We start from the raw sequence: 23,995 nt of genomic DNA on the forward strand, positions 1-23,995 counted from the left end.
ATTCTGTATTGCTCATGTAGTTGTGAAGAAGAAGATGTTATAGCGAAAATGAGGAATTCATGGAGGAGGCCCTTGTCCTCATTTGCAGGGGAGGTACACCATGAGGAGCACAACTTAAGGTTAGGGCATGGTCCTGATTCCTCGTGGCGAGTTTGGTCTGGATGTGTCTGGCGGTTTCTGAGAAGAAGATTTTTGAATGAAATACAATATTTGGGGCAAACCCCCCTTTTACCCACTATTTAGGGGGTGCATCGATGGGGAGAATAACCCCATGAGACCTTGCTGTCATGAAGCCATATCGGTTGGGTAGTTTGTGAGAAGATATTTTCGTAAAATATTAATGTACGGACGGTAGGCCGGACACCGAGACCCACTCTGAGCTTATTTCGGAGAAATAACCGAACTATTTCTTTATAGACGTACTCACATCCTAATTGTACATACTTTGTATGTACAATTAGGATGTGAGTACGTCTATAAAGAGGTACTGACTGGCAAAAAAGGTACTGGATGGAAAAAAGAAAACATGCAATACTGGCTAGCACCAGTTGGATGGTTACCTATGTTAGCAGATTTCATGCGGACAGACAGACAAAAAACAAACAAACAAACAAACAAACGCACCCAAGTGCAACACCCTCTCTTCTGGCGAGGCTGATAAAAGAGAGGTTATCCCAAGGAATTTTTTTTTTTTTTTTGTATACTGAATCGAGGCTCGTGAAAGAGCTAACATTTACTTCACAAACAAATCAACCAGACAAACATAATATATAAAAAGAGGGAACGGAAGACAAGATGGGGAGAGAAGGGGAAGCACACAAACACAACATTTGAGAGCAGGGAGATGTCTCCAGGGAGGTGGGATGTCAGCAGGGAGATGCAGGGAGAGCAGGGAGCAGGGAGGGAGCAGGGAGAGCAGGGAGAAGGAAAAGGCTATTCGTCGCGATATATACACATAAATAGGTCACATGGTTAAATACAGCATTTCCTTTGAAGGGCACAACATAAAGAGATCGTATGATCGAATAATTTTGTTCCATTCATATTATAACTCGGAACTGAATACTCAGTCACCTGCAGCTTATCTCTTGAGATATACACTACGCATAATGAGACATCCACAAACAACAACCTTAAACAACCAAGGAGAACCCTTGCTGGGCGTTTGGAGTCAACCCTATTACGGCCACCAAATAACCCTATTACAATTAAGGATGCGTGCTGGAGCTGACCTTGAAAACAACTTGACTGTGAAATAACATTTTAACTCCCGGAGAATCATCTCTCACTTCAGAGTAACATGTGTGTTTCTGTTTTTATCCTCAGGTGTACTCAACTCACCACAAGCCCACATGTCTACTGGTTTGCCATATGGATCCTTACGCAGTACCTCAGGAGACAGGTACCCAGGGGTTCCTGCAAAGCCTGTAAAAGAGCATAAAAAATAAACAAAAACTAGCAGCTCTTAAAACAACAGAAAAACAACCCTTCCTTCCAACAAAACACAACACGGGATCAATATTCAGTAAATGTGCAAAGGGAGGTATGTGGTTGGGCCACAGATGCAGTGCCCCCTGTAGGTCAGAGCAGGAATTTGAAACTAGCTTGCCTACTCTTTTCAAAGGACACCGTGGGATTTGTAACGTCCACCAACTAATGCTGACAGTCAGGCCATCCAGTTTAACGTCTAACCTAGGGACGGCACACACATCGATGAACCAACCTGCCTGTGAAACACCAGGATGACGGTTTTACCTGGGCTGAGATTCGCACCCAGGCTAGAAGGGTCAGAGGCGATTGTGCGTACGTCTAGGGCACCCTGACAGTCTTGGAAACTACAGACACAAATTAAGTTTTCGTGCACATGCCCTAAGCCTACTCTACATTTCAAGGCACTTCAACTGAACAATGACATTCACCTTGTGAGACCAATTGCCTAAACAAAGAAGGTGATGATATAAAATATATTTGTCATGAAACAAAACACCGGTGCTTGAATAGAAGAGCAACCGATGTGGTAGAGGTGGCCAGAGGGCAGACTACTGGAAGCAATAGGAGGAGCACTTGTGATAAAGTCAGTTGCCATAAACATGCAGATACCGGCCACAGAACACCAATGCTTAAAAGCAAACACAAAAACAACTCATTTACCAGTTTTCTATCACTTCACTTTAATGTATAAAAACATTTCCAGATGTCACTTTTATTGAAATATGGAAAAGGATAAGAACATGTCAAGCACATCTGTATGGCCTGGCACATCCTGTAATTAAAGGCGTGTTTTACATGTCCTAAACAAAACGGCTGTCGAGTCGAAAAAACCCCGAAATATTTACCAATAGTTTGTGTGTAATTATGAATAAATAGTCCTCCTACAAGATTATTCTTCATTCAAAACATGCAAACATATACAGGTATTTCATTATTTGAGACCACAGAACTTAAGAACCCGACTTGGACTCAATTAACGGATTGCTTGCTGCCCACGGTAGAGATACCAGTTTAGGCTATGTCCGTATGAAGGTGTGACTAGCCATGGCTGTATGCTCCCTGTCCTTACCAAACCAGGCTTGCTGGTCTCCTTGCACCTCGATTGCCAATCCAAAGTCAGCCAGCTTCACTGCAGCGCCCTTGGTCTTACTAGCAAGTAACAAGTTCTCTGGCTGTCACACACAAAAAACATTTTTTAGGCAAACATTTGAGCCCACCATCTGCAAAGATAAACTAGAGTCTAGAATTGCACTCTTTGATGCGGTGAAGTACACCGAAATGCCTCCGCCCACATTATTACATCATTATACATACTTGTACAAAGTTTGATTTAAATCCCTCCAGCTGTTCTCAAGTGTCACATTTTTTTTTACCGGACATGACCTCTGACGCCAAAATATAATCAGCTCGTCTTTGCATCATAATATGTACTTATACCAAGTTTGGTCAAAATCCCATCACTGGTTCACGAGTTAGAGCACGAACAGAATTGATACCTAACGGGACCTCTGACCATTGACCTTTGCCCTCTTGACCCCATAATCGAATCGGTTCATCTTTGCATTATAATATGTACGTATACCAAGTTTGGTCAAAATCCCATCACTGGTTCACAAGTTAGCTCAGTAACATAATTTATACCTAACGGGACCTCTGACATTGACCTCATAATCTATTCAGTTCATCTTTGCATCATTATACATACTTGTACTAAGTATGACTTGGATCCCTTCAGCCGTTCTTAAGTTATCATGGACTGACGGACACTCGGACGGACACCTGGATGGACAACCCGAAAAACAAAATGCCTCCAGCGATTTCTTCAGTTTTAAGAGCATCTACATATTATGCACACAAATGGTGGAATTGATCAGTCTGCTCATAATTCCGGAGATATGTCCATTCCATTTATTAGTTCCTTACCGGTGTACACCGGAGGGGACTATAGGTTTGCACGCCATCCCTCCGTCTGGCAGTCTGTCAGTCCGTCACGCAAAGAACAGTTTTCCGGACTTTTTTTTCTAAACGCTTAATGCTAATGATTTCAAACTTGGCACATGGTTTCCTCATGATAAGTTACAGATCAAGTTCGAACTTCACGACGTTTCGATCATTTTTGACAAAGTTATGGCACTTTGAACTTTGGTAATTCTGATAATTCTGATGATCCTTAACTCAGTGCCATTTTAAGTTTTAATTTCCTTTAAAAAAAGATTTTCTCTGCAATAATAGGACCAATTGAGATCAAATTTTCACAGTAGGGGGGACTCGATCTGTAGAATATTTTAATGGTAATTATGACGTCACAGGTCACGTGGTTCGGCCGCCATATTGTTTTTCGTGAAAACACGAAAACCCCTTCTTCTCTGCAAAGGCTGAACAGATCGAGGCCAAACTTTGCAGGCAGAATCGCATACCCATGACGAACAAAAAAGTCAGCGAGCATGACGTCATGCGTCACATGGTTTCAGAGTTATGACGTTTTTAAGCATGAACCTTTAAAACCTAGCTCCTCCATCATTTTTGATCCAATCGAGGGGAAACTTCACAGATCTGTTCAGCATGTCAGTCTACTAAAATGTCCTTTTGGAATTTGCGATAGGTCACGTGGTTTGGCGGATGTCGTTAATTAAACGAAAATATTTTAAAAATGGATATCTCTTGAATCGCTAGTACCTCAGACCGTGAGTTGGTAATTATATAATTCACACAGTGCAATACGTGCAGGCTGCTCCACAGAGTGACCTTGCGGGCTTATCAACGAGGCTAGGCGTGACACACGTGTCTCAGCATACCTCAGATCAAGTTTGAAAACCAGCATCAACCGTGCATAAATTTGCATATTCGATCATTTTTGACAAAGTTATGGCACTTTGAACTTTGGTAGGGGACATGTATTGCAGTGCAATACTCAGAATGCTTGTTCCATCTCATTTTTCTGACATTCTCCCAACTTCCCTGACTTCCCTTTTCTATCAGTATCTTCTTTCCTACACTTCATTTTTGTCAATATTATTTTGATTAATCTAACCCTCTTCCTCACTGCCCATAACCCCTAAGATGGCAATGTCATAATATGTAAATCATCCTTTAAAGATGCCAAATCATTTTAATGATTAATGGGTTATGATCAATCAATTTGAGCTGCATGCCTTGTGTGATTTTGTAAGTGAATGGAATAGATACAGTTGTGGCCAAAACTATTGGCACCCTTGCACCTTTTTCAAACAACTCACAGTTTTCTCAAAAAGTAAGTTGAAATTGACAAAAGTATTTTGTCTCCACAATTCTTTATTTCACTGGTAATATTACAGAACCGTTGTTTTTGATTCAGAACTTAATATATCCTTTTAAATCAGAAAATAAAAAGAAATGGCATTGACGAAATTATTGACACCCAAGACTTAATATTTGGTAGCAGAACCTTTGGACAAAATAACTGCAGTCAAGCGCTTCCTATAGCCATGAATGAGCTTCCTAGACCTCTCTACTGGCAGTTTAACCCACTATTCTTGTGCAAACTGCTCCAGTTCTCCCAGATTTGAAGGGTGCCTTCTCCCAACTGCTACTTTCAGTTCGCCCCACAGGTGTTCAATGGGATTTCGATCTGGAATCATTTCTGGCCACTTCAGAACAGTCCAGCGTTTTGTCTTGAACCATTCCTGGGTGCTTTTTGAAGTGTGTTTGGGGTCATTGTCCTGCTGCAAGACCCACAATCTTTGATGGAGAGCCAGCTTTCTGACATTGGGTTGAACATTGCGCTCCAAAATGCCTTGCTAATCTCCTGATTTCATGATGCCATGCACACATTCAAGGCACCCAGTGCCAGAGACAGCACAGCAACCCCAAAACATCACTGAACCTCCTCCATGTTTGACTGTATGGAAGGTGTTCTTTTCTTTGAAGGCTTCATTTTGTTTTCTGTAAACATAGAGATGATGTGCTTTACCAAAAAGCTATAATTTGGTCTCATCTGTCCACAGGACATTCTCCCAGACTGATTTTGGCTTGTTCAGGTGTGTTTAGGCAAACTCCAGTCGGGCTTTCTTACGTCTCTCTCTCAGCAGTGGGGTCCTTCAGGGTCTCTTACCATAGAACCCCCTTTCATTGAGTTGGAGACGGATGGTGCGAGTTGAAACTGTCATACCTTGTGTCTGACAGTCAGCTTGAATCTGTTTGGCAGTTGATTGAGGTGCTTTCTCCACCATTCAAACAATCCTTCGCTGCAATCTTCGATCAGGTTTTCTCTTGCGGACACGTCCAGGGAGAATTGCTGTGTCCAGGGAGGTCGGCTACAGTGCCATGGGCCTTAAACATCCTGATAACATTCCGTACAGTGGACACAGGAAGATCAAGGTCTCTCGAGATGGACTTGTAGCCTTGAGATTGTCCATACTTGGCTACAATTTTGTGTAGGACCTCCTCAGACAATTCTCTGGTTTTCTTTCTTTTCTGCATGCTCATTGCGGTACACAGTGATACAAAACGGCAGAATGACTCCTTTTTTCTATTCAAACTGGTTGAATAAGTGATTTTATATTGCGGGCACCTGCAACTCACCACAGGTGAGATAAAATCCAAAGTAAAAGAGAATCACGTGTTTGAAACCTAATTATTTCTGACAGCTTCTAAAAGGTGCGAATAATATTGTCCAGGCCATTTTAGGATTTCTGTGTGAAATAAGCTAAGATTTAGTAATTTTTTCAACTTTTTTTGTTTTGCTCCACTGCAAATCAAAGAAATACATATATGGATACCAAAATATTTTTTAATTTCAACAATTTTCTGGAAGAAATGGTGCATTATTTGAAAAAAGTGCAAGGGTGCCAATATTTTTGGTCACGACTGTATGTGAAGGAATTGTGTACTTTGTAATACCAGTACACCTGCAGACTCCGGGAGCGGCAGGAAGGGTCATTCCTCTTTGGGATATATAGATTACAGTCGATCTATGGTCGGGTCTCAAGAACATTGGGTGTGTGTTCATTTACAAAGGTTCTTGTGGAGAGATCGCCAAGTGGTTAAATCATTCGAGCAAGCACTCCATTCCAAACCCTTAAGGAACGGCTGGCTTGGCAAGTGCTAGCTAGCTGCTTGGTAAAGGAGCATAACCCGAGCTTCTTCCTTTCAGTTTCGTATGAAACAGCAGGAGCGAGTTTCAAAGGTTCGCTACGAAAAATGCCACGGTAGCGGCAGAAAAGGCCATGTTATTAACCCAACATTTGTGGGTTATATAGAGTACTGTAGATCTTCGCTCAGTTCTGCAAGTAAATCTTACTTCACGGATGTCGGGATTCCTCCACATTTCTTGATTGAGTTTTATGAAGAGTATTAGCGACTGTTTGAAAAGCTAAGCATACGTGTTTGTGGTTTATAATATTTTTACTTCCTGTAGAAGCCATTGCTCCTACGGAAACGCCATTGTAACTATAAGCTATTTATACACATTATCACAGCAGGAAAAACGCTTTGGGGGAAGTGGGACATTATTAGTATTAATATTGTTTTGTAATAATACTAGTACCCGACTGCAAAGCCGCAATGAGCCGGCAAAGCCAAAGCCTCTTGCCACTATTTTACCCATCACGATGGCATCAGTAAGTTAGGTAGTTGATAGTAGGTCGGTGTAGGTACCGTACCTGGTAAGACTTGGTAAAAGAGAAGAGCAGACAGCCCTCCCCAATACCTACATACAATAAATGTCACAATAAGCTTAAGGAAGTAACTATACGATGTGCTAGCTTAAGGCCTATTTTAAGAAATTTTAACTGGGCTTAACATACGTTTTCACAGTATGTGTGTAGTCTTCTAACTTCAGTCGCTATCAGGACTGGTTCTCTCCGGGCACTGCGGCTTCCTCCACCAGAAGAAGTTAGCTTGCAGTAAGATCAGTGCCGACAGATCAGACGATAGCGCCGTTTCAACGGCAATGTCAATGTGTGACTGTCGTTAATCAAACCGAGCTTTCTTTCTTTATGTAAACCGCTTATACCGTATTTCTGGCCGTGAAAAACTATCCCCTACGGCCGCGAGATTTCTAAAAAATAATTCTTCGTCAATTTTAGAATATATGATGCCGTTTTCAGCGTCCGAAATGCGTAATAAGCTTAAAAAATATATTTTTCAAATGCTTGAATCTCATTGGTTCCGGTGTTTGGTGATGATTTTCGTTGAAGATAACGAGGTTGTTCTTAACGTATTTTAATTACAAATTAGAGGTGCATTAGATTGTGAATCAAAGAAAGACGGGTGAAACAAACTCCTATTGAACTTTTTCGCAATTGTTTTATGCAAACTTCCGCATCCGGTCGATGGCGGCCTCCATTGCGTGATTTGGTTTTAGAAATATTTTTTCAAATGCTCGAATCTCATTGGTTCCGGTGTTTGGTGACGCTTTTCGTTGAAGATAACCAGGCCCGTGCGGGCCTGAGGTTGGTCTTAAAGTATTTTAATAATAAATTGGAGGTGCATAAGATTGTGAATCAAACAAAGACGGGTGAAAGAAACTCCTATTGAACGTTTTTCAATTTGTTATGCATACTTCCGCATCCGCAAGATGGCGGCCTCCATTGAGCTTCGGAATTCTCAAGCCAAGGCATAATCTGGTTTTCGACATAATACGTACGCGTTTATTGACAACACCGGCTTCTCCGGCTATTAACAACATGCGATTATCATTAATTTTTTTATTAAAAGCGTCTTTGGAAAAATGCCACATAAATCTTCTTATTTGGACAAACGTCACGATAAAGCTAATTTAACATTGGTATACACCTCAACATACAATGCCATTCACGGCAATGGCGGGGAAAACCAGCTCAGGGGAGAAAACCCCCTTGGGGAGGGGGGCAAATGAATGCACTACAACCTTCATTGTGTAACCCTTCGTCATTCTGTCAAGTTTGGTTGAGATTGGATAAGCAACGACAGAATGTATTGGCGTCAAAAATTCATCATGCAGACACACAAATGGCGTATTTTAGTATGATAGTGTGAAAGTATGTCGGATGTCAAACAAATTCATTAAACATTTCCAGGAATGAAGTCAAACAGAACAACTCGCATTATGGCTGCCATCTCAGATTTCATAATGGCTGTGCTTATGTCTGCCTGATCTGTGCTGGTGTCTCTCTCGTCGCTTGTATATTGTGCTCCGTTGTACGTCACAAGGCAATGGGAGGAATGATAAATTTGCCTCTTGTTTGACAGGATTGCCACTTGCTCGTCCTGTCATCTCCGATCTCTTTCCCCTTCCCATGTCACCTGCCGAAGCATGCACTCATCAAGAAACCCTCACCTGCTGACCCTCCCAAAATCCAGGGTGGTTCAACACCTGCAATAATTTATTCTCTTGTTCTCCTGATTCTTGTTCTCCTCTCCCTGTGGCTGTTCTTGTTTTTCTGACCCCAGCCTTTCAAATGCAATTGGCCATCTTGTCCCATGCCCTCACCCATGATCTGTTCTGCACACGCTGATTCTTTCCCATTCTGTTCCTCTCCAGGCCATTGTTACTCGTTTTGTGTTAGTCCTCCTTTCTTACTTATGTATGTTTATCCAACTCCACATACCCTTTGGCAGTTTGTAAACCTGATACCCTTTGTCAATAAGCTTCTGCATGAGCCTAGGCCATTGTATGATAAACAATATAAGTGATAAAGCCAATAAGATTCTCGGCCAATAAATACAGCCCCCGGCCAAACATCTGCGTAAAGACACTTATCTAACATGCTGGACATGAAGATTTTAGGAATACCGGTTGCCAGTGGTGGCCAAGTTGAAATAAAAAAGCCTTCCATAACAGGCCATGTTTAGCTCGTCCGCTTTGACAAATCCAGTATATATGTTTGTATATGTTTGCCAAACCTAACATGCCAATTTTTAAGCTTTTATCACAAAGTGCACAGTTGCTTCATATTATTTCACACATCTGTCTCATTAAACAAAAAAAAGAATCTTGATCCATGTAATTTCTCTGGGGGCATTGCTGTATTACATTGGCATGAGGGGCAGGCATACTGGGGAATAAAAAAAAAGGGAATAGGAAGAGAAAAGGTTAGGAAGGAGATGCAAGGGCAAAAATTGGGAGGGAATACAAGGGAAAGGGCAAATAATAAGCACATACAATGAGGTGGAAAGCTGGGGGAGGAAAGGTAATGGGGTGAGGGGTGAGGGAGGATCAAAATTCCACTACCTTTGCTGTTGTTAATAATAGATGGGCCCTTAATCTTTGAAAAGATAAAATTGGTCGGCCATTCTCATTGAGGTTTCGACTGCCTGTCTGATTCTTTCAGCTTTTACCCCATCCAATTAGTACTCATGGCAAACATTTCCATCTTCCTTATTAACTCAACTTCAACTGCAGGAAAACATGCAAAATATCTTCCTGAAATAATTTGACATCTGACTGTCTGTGAGCACTTCTTGAAATGTTCTTTTCGACTTCAGCGCAAAGTGCTGACACTCATCAAATGGAAATCAAACCCCAAACCCATCGTCAGCATCAACACAAGCTTGTCCCTCCACAATTAAAGCAAGGTCAAATATTCTATATCTACAGTGTTGAAGGCTCACGGAGGAGCTTGCAATGTAAATTGCATGAAGGACATGGACATTGGGGGACATCAGTGTACCTTCAACTGAAATTACAAGGTTATTGATAGAAAATGGACGAACAAATTAACACAGTAGCTGTGAACCCAGCATCATGAACAAAGCACCAAAAATGGAACACCAAAAGGACAACACATCAAGTGCAACCGATAATAGGCAAAGTATCGTTTGATGAGTGCATGAACTACAGTGTATCTACCTTGAGATCTCGGTGCACAATGCCATACTGGTGACAATGATGCACGCTCTCCAATATCTGTTGAATGCAGTGACTGAAAGCACAAGAATAACGCGTCACACGCATTTGTCTTCCTTCTTTTGGGGGAAAAAAAATAGAATCATCAGTAGCAACAGAATGCCTTCACGGACAAACCAATTTCAATTTCCAAACGTGGGACTCTGGGTCCTTGTTTAATGTGAAGTTGCATATCTGCAGCAATAAAGACAATCACAGTCATTCGGCAGTTCCTGTTCCGGTTGGCACAGGTTGTCCAAGAAGAGAGAAATAAACACCGAATACGAGTGATTGTACACTAATTTGTTTGTGTACAAATTATTCGACGACAAAAACAAGTTGAAAACAACAAATGTGTTTCAATGCAAATTAGAAATCATGTATGATTAGCAAAAATACCTGTCCACAGTGATGGGAAAAGTTTCAGTTAATCTTAATTTAACTTATTTTATAGACTTTAAAAAGGTTAATTGTGGTGCACTAAAAAAATCTGGCCTTTTCAATTTGAGACTAATTGTTCATCCTGTTTGCCAAATTTTGCTATATTGGTCACTTTTGCCTCAATTTGCGACTTCAAAACGGCCTGTGACACGGTCACATATTCCATGTTACTACCCACACAAAGTTGTATCTGCACTCCGAGTATGGAGTTTGTAGCTTTAAAGATGTGGCCAAGCATAAGAAACAGACCCACAGATATGTATATATATGTATATCTATATATATATCTATATATATGTATATATATATATATATATATATATATATTGTTGCAGATATGAGGATTGTATTTTTTTTTTGTGTGCTTTATTATTTATTATTGCTTGAGTCTGGCCCCTCCTGCCTCCAGTGTTGTGTAAAGGTTAAAAGGGCGTCCCGGTAGTTAATTCCATAAAGCATCCATTGAAGGACACTATAATACCCTTGTTCAGTAGTTTATATCCTTATTATGTGTTTTAGGGTAAGGCCTTGTCTTCCATTAGAATGACACTCCATTGCACCAAGTGAAAAAGATAGATTCCCTTCATCCTTCATTCCCATTCCCAAAACCTCCATTTCCCCTTTCGTCAATTGCCATTCGCATTGCCAACTACAATTGCCGCCATTGAACATGTGCTCGGGTTGGGGAAGAAAGGCGTGCCCGCCCGTCGTCATCAAGGGCGGAGCCAGAGGGTCGAGCGACCAACCGTGGCCGAGGTGAGCACACCGATGGGCGTGTCCTGAAGGCCGGCGGCTTAATCGCCGGAGGCGTTATAAAAGCGCACGCGCAAGAGTGACCAGGGCTGAGCTGCGTGGTGAGGTCCAAGAGAGAGCTGCAAAGAGAGCTGGGTTGTAAGGTCCAAGGCTGAGCTGCGTGGTGAGGTGCAAAAGGGTCCAAGAGAGAGCTGCGTGGTGAGGTGCAAAGAAAAGAGCTGGGTCGTCAGAGGAGAGCTGAGTAAAAGGGTCCAAGAGAGAGCTGAGTTGTGAGGTCCAAGGCTGAGCTGCGTGGTGAGATGCAAAGAAAAGAGCTGGGTTGTCAGAGGAGAGCTGAGTAAAAGGGTCCAAGAAGAGCTGAGGGAGTCGTCAGAGCAAAGCTGGGTTGTGAGGTCCAAGAGAGAGAAGGGAGATCATCCAGCAGCGATTCTTGTCCAAGAGAAGAGATCATCCAGCAGCGATTCTTGTTCAAAGGAGATCATCCAGGGGAGCACAAAGCCTGCTATTCGTCGCCTTGCTCGCCAGCAGCAGCGTCCACAGCAGCAACAACACTCAACAGCAGCAACAACACTCAACAGCCGCTTGGGGCCAGGACGGCGGTTTTGAGCAGGGCCGCGAAGGAACGGCGGCTGCCCAAAGCGCCGATGGTGCTGCAGGACCCGTTGGACCTCCCTCTCCCTCAAAACATCCACCTGCCATTCCTATCATCATTCCCCGTGTGAGTCGTCTTCGTTTGTTCTGTCCTGGGTATTAATTAAGTCTGTTTAGATAAGCTAGCGATTTTCACTGTGTCTCTAAAAAGCTTCTGTATATTATTTTCTTATCTTTCCTTCTCCTTGGTTTCTTTGAGCCTGTACATAGTAAATAAATTTAGTAGTATTTTCAACCTTTTGTCTTCTTCTTCTTCCTTTTCTTCACATCCGTCGTTTTAGTCTTTTCCTCATTGAATAGCTGTGGCGCGATACGGCCAACGTGCGGGTGAATCGGGTGAATCGGGGAAACTGTTAGGTCGCGGTGCCTCCACTCGGCAAACATAACATCCTTAACCGCGGACCGTAACAATTGGTGTCAGGTGTGTCGGATTCGGACCTGGGACTAAATTAATTTAGCCCAAATTTTGGGACACAATTGTACAATTGGCGTAACAATTGGTGTCGGGAGCGGGGTCGGACCCGAAGCGCGCGTAACGCGCTCAAAATTACGAACTGCTGAAATTGTTTTAAAGAAAAAAAAAAACCCGAATTTTGAAATCGCGCCATGGCTGGTCAAGGCGACGGGATGCAGGTGGGTGAGCTAGAGGAGGGGTTAGGAGTAACCCAGGATCAGAGGGACGAAGTAGAGGAGAACATTGGCAATGTGGTTGAGGGGGTATCAGGTGCACAAAATGGCGCTCTCGCGCACGTGGTATCAGACGCACAAAGTGGCAGCTCGCACGAGCGCGGGGTAGCCGCGCCCGCTGCGCAAATAGGGGGCTTTGATGTGGGGGACTTCATGGCGCAATTCACCGAGATGCTGAGAATAAACAGGGAGAAATTGAGTAATAAAATTGAAGCAATAACGAACGGAACGAGGGCCGATATGGAGGAAATGGCGAGGGACAGAGTCGTATATGAGGAAAGGAAAGCGGAGAGGGAAAGAGACCGCAGGTTGGGCGAAAGGGTCCCAGGGGTGCACGACGAGGTAACGCGGGTCGAGAAGCGCTGGTTGAGCGAAGTGGAGGAAAGCGCGGGTAAAATGACGGGGGTAGAAATCGCGACACGGGGTATGGAGCAGCCGGCGACCGCTGAGGTAGAAGAGGGTGTTTTATTAAAGCCAACGGTCGTCGAGGGGAATAAAGAAAAAGCAGTGCTGGGAATTAAAATTGAAGAGATGACGGAGGTAGCCTGGGAATTGCAGGGAGAAATGGAAAATGTGCAAAGTCCCTGCTCACATCACGATGCTGTGCTTAACCCGAATGGAAGTTTGCAGGTGCGCGTGGAGAAAAGGATCCCCCAGGTGAGTCGTGCTGTGTATTGTGCGGGGAGATTTTGTAAGAGGATGTTTGGCGACAAAAGAATTTTCGCGCGCTTGGGATCGAGGAAGCATCCGGGCGTTGGTGAAGGGTCCCGTGTGAGTGGAAATGGCACGCGTGTGAAAAAAAAGTGTGCGTCGGTGAGTGGGTGTGTTATAAAGTGTGGGAGTGAAACCGAGTGCGAGCGAGAATGCACGTCGGGGTGTACGGAGTGTGACACGAGGAGTGAGTTGGTGGTGGAGCGGCTGCGAGAATGCACGCTTGGAATGGTTGAGGGTGTGCGAGGAAGCACACCTGAGTTGGTGGTAGCGCGAGTGTGGGAGAGCCCATGTGAGCGCGTTAGTGGGTGGATGCCAGAGTGCACGCCCATGGTGAGTGTTACGGAGGACGTAACGGAGGAGAGGTGTGGACCGAGGTGTGCGAACGGCGAGTGTGCGCGAGAGGTGTGGTGTGTAACAGGGAGAGCGTTGGTGGAATGTACGGACGGCGTTGGAGCACCGAGCTCGGTGAGGGTGAAAGAGGTAGCGTATGCGTGTGAGCATGCAGGTGAAGCATCGACGGTAACCGGGTTAGCGTTTAGGGCGACGGATAGCCGATGCGAGCACTCGGGGCGCGGTGTGCTTTGTTGGATGCGAGGCCCGGCGCGGATCGAAGCTGCGTCGTTTCTCTTCGAAGCGTCGTTGCCGATTCGGGCTTGGCCCCGCCCTGCACGGTCGAGTCCGGGCCTTGTCGGGCGAGGCGACCGGTCCGGTTCAAGGGTGAGTGGGAGGAAGCGGAACGCTGCCCCCTCGCGGGGACGGGGTTCCGACCGGGGGAGATTGAGCCATCGGGCCCGGGACCGCAAGGTGCCGCGCCGAGATGGTGCGTGGAATCTCGGCCCGACCAAACCACCTCCCTTGAACCGAAAGCCGGACGGATTCAACCTGCAGGCGACCAAACCACCCGAATTCATTGCTCGGCTTTACGAAGCCGAGTTTAATGATGTCATGACGCACCGAGGCTAGGATATAGCGGACTGTGATGATGATAATACTGATAGTGGTTTTGATCCGAAATTTAGAAAAGTGAATAGAATTGGCAGTAATTGGAAAATTTTTGATTGTTGGTTTTGGACGAGCAAAATTGGTAGTGGAACGTCCCCGATGTGGTGGGATGGCAACTCTGTCATCCCTCACAGCCGGGGGGCAAAGGAGCACTAGACTTATGGGGTTGGCAGTGTAAGCTCGCCGAGGGAGGGTTTGGATAATGTGTAGGGATCTAGCGAAGATGACCTTAGGTAACGTTAAGGTTAGGTAGTGACAAGGATACCTGTAGTGGGGACGCAGGTAGATTAGTGTGGATGATAATGACGTGGTATGTGCTTAGTTTAAAGGGAAGACGGGGAGCACTAAGTTAGCAGGGCAACAGGTAGTTTAGATGATGCCGTGTGAGTGTTGGAGGTGTATTTAGAAGTGTATTGTGAAAAGTGTATGGTGAACAGGTGTGATTTTTTTTTTTTTTTTTTTTTTTTTGTATACAACATCGAGGCTCGTGAAGGAGCTAACATTAATCACACGAAAAGTCAAACCGACACATAAAACACAAAATAAGGGGAGCGGTAGACAAGATGGGGTGAGAGGGGGAAGGACACAAACACAACATTTGAGAGCAGGGACATCGAGAGAACTGTGACAGGTGTGCAACTGAACCAAGAGATTGCACAGGTGTGCAACTGAACAGGTGTGTGGAGCAGTGTTTGAGTGAGTGATGGTGAGGAGTATTGTGCTGACCAAATGGTCCAGGAAGGAAGGAGGGTGCAGGTGGCACCAGGTGTGATTGCACAGGTGTGCAACTACAGGAGGTATGGAGAACAGGTGTATGGAATAAATGGTCTGGAGTATATGGAGTATTGGAATGGATGGTCGTGGAGTGAGTATGGTGGAAACTATGGAGTGGAGTGGATGGTGCGAAGGTGTGAATGGGGGAAGAGTGGACCCCCATCACGAATACCCGGGGCGGGTAGTGTAAGTGTTAGGTAGAGGGTACAGGTAAATTGTGGTTGGATATTGGCATCTGTGGTGCAGGTGGAAGAATGGTGATTGGATGGGTGCATTAGTGTTGTGGAAATGGCTGGGCGTGTAGCCTGTTAGTGTGTGTAGTTGGTTTGGGCACTCCACCACTGTGAGGATGTCGGCCAGGTGAGGCCGCAGGTGGGCTCTGGGAGCCGGTAGAGTTGTTGTGGATGGGGCCCGAGGATCCGGAGGACGGACCCGGGTAGCCCAGTGCCAGAGGGCACCGAGTGGGGTGACAGAGCCAGGAGGGGCCTTCCCCAGTTAGATAGGTTAGGTAAGGAGCAGGTAAGCTTGGGTGGCAACTACAGTGGTGGAGGTGTGCAGGTGGGTAGACCTGCTAGGAGAGCTACACGTCACAGCCCAGAAATTGTGCAAGGGCACCGGGAGATGAATCGGGGGAGTGAGACCCCAAATTGAGAAGCACCACAGTTTGGTCAATGGGAATTGGTTTTTAGAACCCATAGTGTAAGTTGGCCAATGGATTGGCAGGGAAAGACCCCGGGTAGTGTAACGTGTGTTAATGTCATTTAGAAAGTAGTTAGGATGAAGATCTCCTCGCACCATCTGCATCCACTCACCTGAGGTGACGTAACTCCACACCATGCCATGTTTTATTATTTTTATTGTGCAGATGTTTGGAATGTGAGACGCATCATGACATGGGTGTGACATTGTGCTTTGTGTTCCATCTCTTCCTCCTCATGAGGATTGATGATGAATTTGGTAATGGCAAATTTTGGATAGAGGGATTGTGGAGACGAATTTGGTATAGAAGAGATATGGGGAGACGTGACAGTAGTGACGAATTTGTAAATGTGTAGATTTTGTAAATATGGGGTAAGGGCAAGGGTAGTGTAGGTTACAGGGGGGGTGACGTTCGGTAGGGACGAGTTTTCTCACTTTGCTCTCCGTACGCACTTCGCCTTGCATTGCCTTGTTTGATGTGTACCCTTGTGACCTTACCCCTCGCTCATCTGTCTTGTCCCCCCTTTTGTCTCCCACATGAGGACCTGAGCGCCACTGGGCGCCGAGGGGAGTGTGCGTGAGTCCGCAATTGTGCGCCCGGAACTCCCAGAACCAGCTGTCTGCATCGATGCACCACATTATGGACCACATGTCTGTGGCCGAGCACCACTGATGGACCCCATGGGTTGGGGCATGGCCCCTCTGCTGGAACCGGCCATGAAGGCCCGAAATCTTGCTGGCGGACCTTGGCCACAGGGCACCGATGCCCCACAGGTGAACCACACTAGTCGGCCCCTGTGGGCCATAAATAAATAAAAATGGACACGTTGGGTGCAAGTTTTAATACAAATAGGCTGCCAGCAAAAGAAAATGACAACATCTGGAAGAAAGCAAATAGCCAGCAGAGGGAGCCGAAGAGCAAGAGACCACCTGCAGGGTTAGGGGTTGTTTGGTTATTTTTATTATTGAACATTGATGAACTGTGATGACTGTGTACCGATTGGTGCTTGAGGGTGCTTTGGTGCATTTTGGGTGCTTTCATGGTGCATTGATGCAGAGCAGACTGTCTCCCCCCCAGAAAGAACAATCACAGGTCCTGGGTTGCATTTTGTAAATAAAGTAGCGTCACTGTAAATAATGCTCCCCACCGTCAGTGTGTAGTTTGAAGACCATTCCGCAATTCGGTTAACTGTAGGCGTGTCTGTTAGGTAGGGTGCAATGGAGCAGCGGGACATATTTATCTATGTTTTAAAACTGTCGCACTCAGGGTCAGGTTAAAAGTAGAGGGAACTACACCTACGTGCCACACTAAATTAAAGTTGTAGGCCCGGGCCGTACCTAAGAGGAGGAGGGTGCAGTGTTGCGGATATGAGGATTGTATTTTTTTTATTGTGTGCTTTATTATTATTATTGCTTGAGTCTGGCCCCTCCTGCCTCCAGTGTTGTGTAAAGGTTAAAAGGGCGTCCCGGTAGTTAATTACATAAAGCATCCATTGAAGGACACTATAATACCCTTGTTCAGTAGTTTATATCCTTATTATGTGTTTTAGGGTAAGGCCTTGTCTTCCATTAGAATGACACTCCATTGCACCAAGTGAAAAAGATAGATTCCCTTCATCCTTCATTCCCATTCCCAAAACCTCCATTTCCCCTTTCGTCAATTGCCATTCGCATTGCCAACTACAATTGCCGCCATTGAACATGTGCTCGGGTTGGGGAAGAAAGGCGTGCCCGCCCGTCGTCATCAAGGGCGGAGCCAGAGGGTCGCGCGACCAACCATGGCCGAGGTGAGCACACCAATGGGCGTGTCCTGAAGGCCGGCGGCTTAATCGCCGGAGGCGTTATAAAAGCGCACGCGCAAGAGTGACCAGGGCTGAGCTGCGTGGTGAGGTCCAAGAGAGAGCTGCAAAGAGAGCTGGGTTGTAAGGTCCAAGGCTGAGCTGCGTGGTGAGGTGCAAAAGGGTCCAAGAGAGAGCTGCGTGGTGAGGTGCAAAGAAAAGAGCTGGGTCGTCAGAGGAGAGCTGAGTAAAAGGGTCCAAGAGAGAGCTGAGTTGTGAGGTCCAAGGCTGAGCTGCGTGGTGAGGTGCAAAGAAAAGAGCTGGGTCGTCAGAGGAGAGCTGAGTAAAAGGGTCCAAGAAGAGCTGAGGGAGTCGTCAGAGCAAAGCTGGGTTGTGAGGTCCAAGAGAGAGAAGGGAGATCATCCAGCAGCGATTCTTGTCCAAGAGAAGAGATCATCCAGCAGCGATTCTTGTTCAAAGGAGATCATCCAGGGGAGCACAAAGCCTGCTATTCGTCGCCTTGCTCGCCAGCAGCAGCATCCACAGCAGCAACAACACTCAACAGCAGCAACAACACTCAACAGCCGCTTGGGGCCAGGACGGCGGTTTTGAGCAGGGCCGCGAAGGAACGGCGGCTGCCCAACGCGCCGATCGTGCTGCAGGACCCGTTGGACCTCCCTCTCCCTCAAAACATCCACCTGCCATTCCTATCATCATTCCCCGTGTGAGTCGTCTTCGTTTGTTCTGTCCTGGGTATTAATTAAGTCTGTTTAGATAAGCTAGCGATTTTCACTGTGTCTCGAAAAAGCTTCTGTATATTATTTTCTTATCTTTCCTTCTCCTTGGGTTCTTTGAGCCTGGACATAGTAAATAAATTTAGTAGTATTTTCAACCTTTTGTCTTCTTCTTCTTCCTTTTCTTCACATCCGTCGTTTTAGTCTTTTCCTCATTGAATAGCTGTGGCGCGATACGGCCAACGTGCGGGTGAATCGGGTGAATCGGGGAAACTGTTAGGTCGCGGTGCCTCCGCTCGGCAAACATAACATCCTTAACCGCGGACCGTAACAATATATGTATATATATATATCGGATAGCATCAGCGGATGAACTTGGGGACGACTAAGAAGACCTTTGTTGGTCGAAAGCTTGTCGAGAATTACAGATCAACCGTCCTGAAGCTACGTCCACGTCTGATTTAATCTCCCGATTGTATATATACATATATATATACATATATATATATACATATATATACATATATATATATATATATATAAATATATATATATATATTGTTGCGGTTTTGAGAACCCACACTTGTGTAAATATGACATCATTCTTGTAAATATGACATCATTAAAGGGTTAAAGGTTGCACCCCATAGTTAGGCCACAAGCAACACGTGGGCCACCATAGGACTTCAGTTATTTCATTGGTATGTGTATAGGTAAGGCCGTGTTTCCAATAGTTGAATCTGCGTTGTGTCAATCAAATAAGAAGTAGGCCCATTCTGTTCATTTTGCAAAGCCTCCCTCTCCAAGCGACGCCATTACGCGCCCTCCAGTCTGCCCATGGCCCTCTCAATTTGTTACGCGCCTTTGTTAGCAGCAGCTGCCTTAGCGCTCGCTCAAAGCCGCCATAAGCCACGCGGTGAGGCCCGGAAAAAGGGGGCGGAACGCCAAGAAGAAGGTGTGGCCACGTCACCCAGCCATCAAAGGCGGAGCCGGTAAGCCCTAACCAGCCAACCAGGGCTGAAGTGACATCACCGACAGGCGTGGCTTTGGGGCCCGCGGAGTGATCGCTTGGTCGAGTTATAGAAGCGCGAACGCAAAGCCCTTTCACAGGACTTGCCAGCGAGCACATTTACCAACAGGACTTACTTACCAGAGCACGCATAAACTTACTGATCGGGAGAGCGCACCTTTGTAAAGACTTACCGCGTGACTGACTTGCTCGCCTTGAATGACTTGCTGGGAGAACGCGCGTTGCATTGACGGGACTGATGCAGTGGTGCTTATGAAAGGAGGACCTTATCAAAGGAGTACATTGGAGAGGGGGCGTTTGGTGCCTTTATACAGTGCACATATTACGTACGCAGCGTACCAGTTTCCCCCCATTATATAAACTAGGGCATGCCCGTACTATATCGATATCTAAAATTATATCCCCCCCCGCCCCCTCTATTTACATGAAATGGTTTGGTCCAAAGCGAACGGCTTGCGAGTGGTGACAATCCCCCCCCTCTATTTACATGCAATGGTTTGGTCCAAAGCGAACGGCTTCCGGAGTTTGGTAAAGAAATCGCCATCGCGTGCACAAACGCGCAGGAAAGCGAATGAAACGCAAATTCGTTTTTATTAGTTGTAAAACATAGTTTAACGCCAACATCTATCTATAATTCCAGTAATCTCTGTCTGTCTGTCTGTACGTCTGTACGTTTGTCTGTGACCGCTGTTTCTCGACAACCACGGGTCCGATATACTTTTAACTTGCCAGGATATACTTTAACAACATAGTTTGCAAACGTGAAATAAATGAATACGCTCTCAAATGTGCCATCCGAGGCAGAGTGTGCCCGCCACGTTCGGCACACGCGATCGTTCGCTGCTCTCTGATTGGTTGAATCGTTTTTTGGACATAGCTCGGTAAGTAATTGTCCGATTAATATGAAACCTTGAAAAGGCACATCCTCGGGTCCCCAGCAATATACCTGGCAAGTTAAAAGTATATCGGACCCGTGGTTGTCGAGAAACAGCGGTCACAGACAAACGTACAGACGTACAGACAGACAGACAGAGATTACTGGAATTATAGATAGATTGTCCGGTCGCGTTCAACTACACGTGGAGCTGCCTGCCGGGTTTCACCGCTGGACCGGAGCCTGCATTGGAGCCGACTGGAGCCTGGACGCGCCGGTGACCATCCACCATCTACAATCCCCGTGTGAGTGTGAACGTTTGTCCTGGGTACTAAGAGTAAGACTGTATAAGACTGCCCTGTGTGCTGCTTCTTCCTCTTCCTATCCTATACATTCTTTCGTTTCCTCTTCCCCTTCTTGTAAATAATTAATAAACCAATCTTTGTTCTTCCTATTTTCTGGGTTTCCTCTTTATCCGATCGCATTCGTCTTTTCTCTAATTGGGTAAATGTGGCACGATCAGAAACCGCTCAGAATCGGGTTTAGTCACATTGTTAACGGCTCGGATCGCGGCTCGCTATCCGCTCGGCGTTTCCACCAATATCCGTGGTTCGAGCGGGAGTTATCTTCTTGCTTTACGGCCGGTGGTAGTACTTAGGTAATTGGACTAAGACTCGACCAACAACCCTACTTACCACCGACGGGAAGGAACATTATAACCCCCAGGACTCGGGTCGGCCAGATAACAAGACAAGGGGATTAACCCCCCCTTGATACTTGATAAGGGGAGAGCCGACGTCCGAGATCCGTAACAATATATATATATATATATATATATATATATATATATATATATATATATATGTATGTATGTATGTATGTATATATATATATATATATATATATACAGACTTGGCATTTAATATGGAATATTTTTTTTGCGGGGGTGAACTTACTTTTCAAGATGTCTTAGAACCAAAAGTTCATTGGAATTATGTTGAAATTATTCCAGATTTTGTTAATGTGACCTTTAAAAGAAACAAAAACCACATTTGGCATTTCGAAACAAAAAATTGATCCTTGAAAGTGATGTAAACTAATATCGAACTCAATTCATGGACAGTACTGTGTTAAACTTCTGTACGTTTTCCAGAAGTATCTCTTTATTTTGCACATTAGCTAAAAAATTTTTTAACAAAAACAAAAGTTAAATTACGACTGGGATTACGGACAGTAAAATTACAGTTCAGTACTTCGTGTAACCCCCACGAGCATTCAGGAGAGCATGTACACGTTGAGGCATGCTGTTCACGAGATTTGCCAAGGTTTGGACAGGAATCGCTTGCCATGCAGTGACAATAGTCTGCTGCAATTCACGCACAGAGGTCGGCTGCTGGTCCAAGTGGTCGATTTGACGCATTAATTCTGCCCACAAGTTCTCTATCGGATTCATATCCGGGGACATGGCAGGCCACTCCATATGCTCTACACCACGGTCAGCAAGAAAGTGTTGGATCATGCGAGCACGATGAGGCCGTGCATTGTCATCTTGGAAGACAAAGTTTCCTCGAAAGGCTGCACGAGCAAATGGAAGCAATGTTTCTTCCAGAATGGCCCTGTACTTGAACTGGTCCAGGTTTCCATTCAGAACAACCAGGTCAGTTTTGCCCCCTGCATGAAAAGCAGCCCAAACAGTCACCCCACCACCTCCAGCTTGGACTCTTGGCACTATACAATCTTTGTTGTAGGCTTCATGCACTTGTCTGCCCACTCGGACGTGGCCATCTTGACGATAGACCAGAAATCTAGACTCGTCACTGAAGATCACGTGATTCCAGTGTCCTGGCTGCCATTGACGGTGCTCTCTGGCCCACTGCAATCGGCGCTGGTGGTGTTGTCTGGTCAGGTGTGGTTTTCTCAGGGGACGCCTGGCACGATAGCCTGCTTGAACCAGTCGTTGGTTGACTAGCCTTATGGATACAGGCACATTTGTCAGTTGCTGCCACTCAGCCCCAAGCCGATTAGCTGACTTGGTCCGGCCATTGCGGACTAACCGGTGCAGCTGGCGATCATCCCTCCTTGTGGTTCTGCGGGGACGTCCTGGCCTCGGTATTGGAGTAGGGACACCCCTCTGAGCATTTCGTTTCAGGATCTTTGACACCTGACCTTGAGTGATGCCATACTGCCGAGCAATAGCACGCTGTTTCATGCCGTAATTTCGTAAAGCCACCACTCCATGACAAACAGCATTGTCGAGTTGACGGACCATCTCCAGAGGAAGCGGCAATAACTTTTGGAGACGTGCAGCAGTTGTTTTGCACTAATGCAGAACGCAACAACCCTTGTATACCCGACTGTGAAGCCAATCATCAAATGCACCTGTCCGTACATTTTGCCACGCCACCTGTGATATAATCCTGTTGTTGACTTCTTGCTGTGACAGACAATCAGTGACATGGTTCTTTTAACAAATAAATCACCAATGTGTAAAAGAAACTCACCAGATTGATATATTGAGTTAAGAAAGTAAACCCAAGTCAAGAAAAAACAAAATATTCCATATTAAATGCCACGTCTGTATATACATATATATACATAAATCCATATTGTTGCCGATCTCCTGAAGCCCGTTCCCTTTACAAAGGGGGGATTAAACCCCTTTTTTCCCCCTGGGTCTTCGGGTCCTCGAGGCCGAATCACCACTTCCGGAGCAAACGTGAAGAAGGGTATCGGGACAACTTTGCACGTATCTTTAACCCACGCTGCCACGAAAGCGGGGACCGAACCTCGCACAAGCCACGCTTAATCGAGTACGCCAGAGCGGTATGCCTATCACGTGACTCGTGCTGTTACTTTTATGGAACCCGATTCGAGCGATTCTATTCGTACCATGTGAAGCCAATTGATGGAAGGGACAGGACGGTCAAATCAGAGGAAGAACACGATTTATTTACACTGTACAATGATTCAGAATGAAGGAAAGGGGACACAGCGCAGAAGCTTAACCAATTTAACTTATCCACAGAGACAGGGCCCACTCACGCACACGGGGAGATGGAGGAAGAATTTGCGCGCCAAACGCGCTTTGCCGTCGGTCGTTCCGGAACAGCTCGCCCAGCGTGGCTCTTTGGTGGTCACCGCACGTATGCAGGCGAAGGCAGGCAGGAGGAGATCGCGCGTCTGTGGCCCGGCACGGGTCGTCCTCTCGAGCGCACGATTAATACAGCGCAGAGCGCAGGGCACGGGGCACGGGAAAAGTTCCTGTACAATCTCGATCACCGCAATTCAATGCCCTCGTTCGGCGGTGCGTTCTCGTGCGTGCTCAAGCTCAACCCAACTCCAATCACCCTCACAGGGGCTTGAACTCGTCTCACAGGGAACTGTAACTCAGCACTTGAACTCACGATACTCTCCGGCTCTCATCTCAACTCAACTGCCCTTCTGAGGCGGGGGGTGGGGAGGGGGGGGGGGGTTCGGAGCAGGGTTATATGGCCCCGCCCCAGAGTCTCACTCGAATGTTCC

The 23,995-nt window shown here is 45.8% G+C and overlaps 1 protein-coding gene across 19 annotated transcripts in view; it reads right to left on the reverse strand.

The window, feature by feature from the left end:
* LOC137432425 (calcium/calmodulin-dependent protein kinase type II delta chain) overlaps positions 1–23,995 on the reverse strand; it is a 268,454-nt gene that overhangs the window by 72,741 nt on the left and 171,718 nt on the right. For all 19 annotated transcript variants that reach the window (XM_068124347.2, XM_068124345.2, XM_068124341.2 and 16 more), the window contains exons 6-8: positions 10,301–10,373; positions 2,561–2,663; positions 1,342–1,425 (exon numbers count right to left, since the gene is read on the reverse strand). In XM_068124347.2, the coding sequence (XP_067980448.1) occupies positions 1,342–1,425; positions 2,561–2,663; positions 10,301–10,373 (260 nt within the window). The remainder of the gene's footprint in view (positions 1–1,341; positions 1,426–2,560; positions 2,664–10,300; positions 10,374–23,995) is intronic.

The sequence above is a fragment of the Myxine glutinosa genome, chromosome 8 (genome assembly GCF_964187855.1).
Source record: "Myxine glutinosa chromosome 8, kmMyxGlut1.1, whole genome shotgun sequence".
Classification (NCBI taxonomy): Eukaryota; Metazoa; Chordata; class Myxini; order Myxiniformes; family Myxinidae; genus Myxine; species Myxine glutinosa.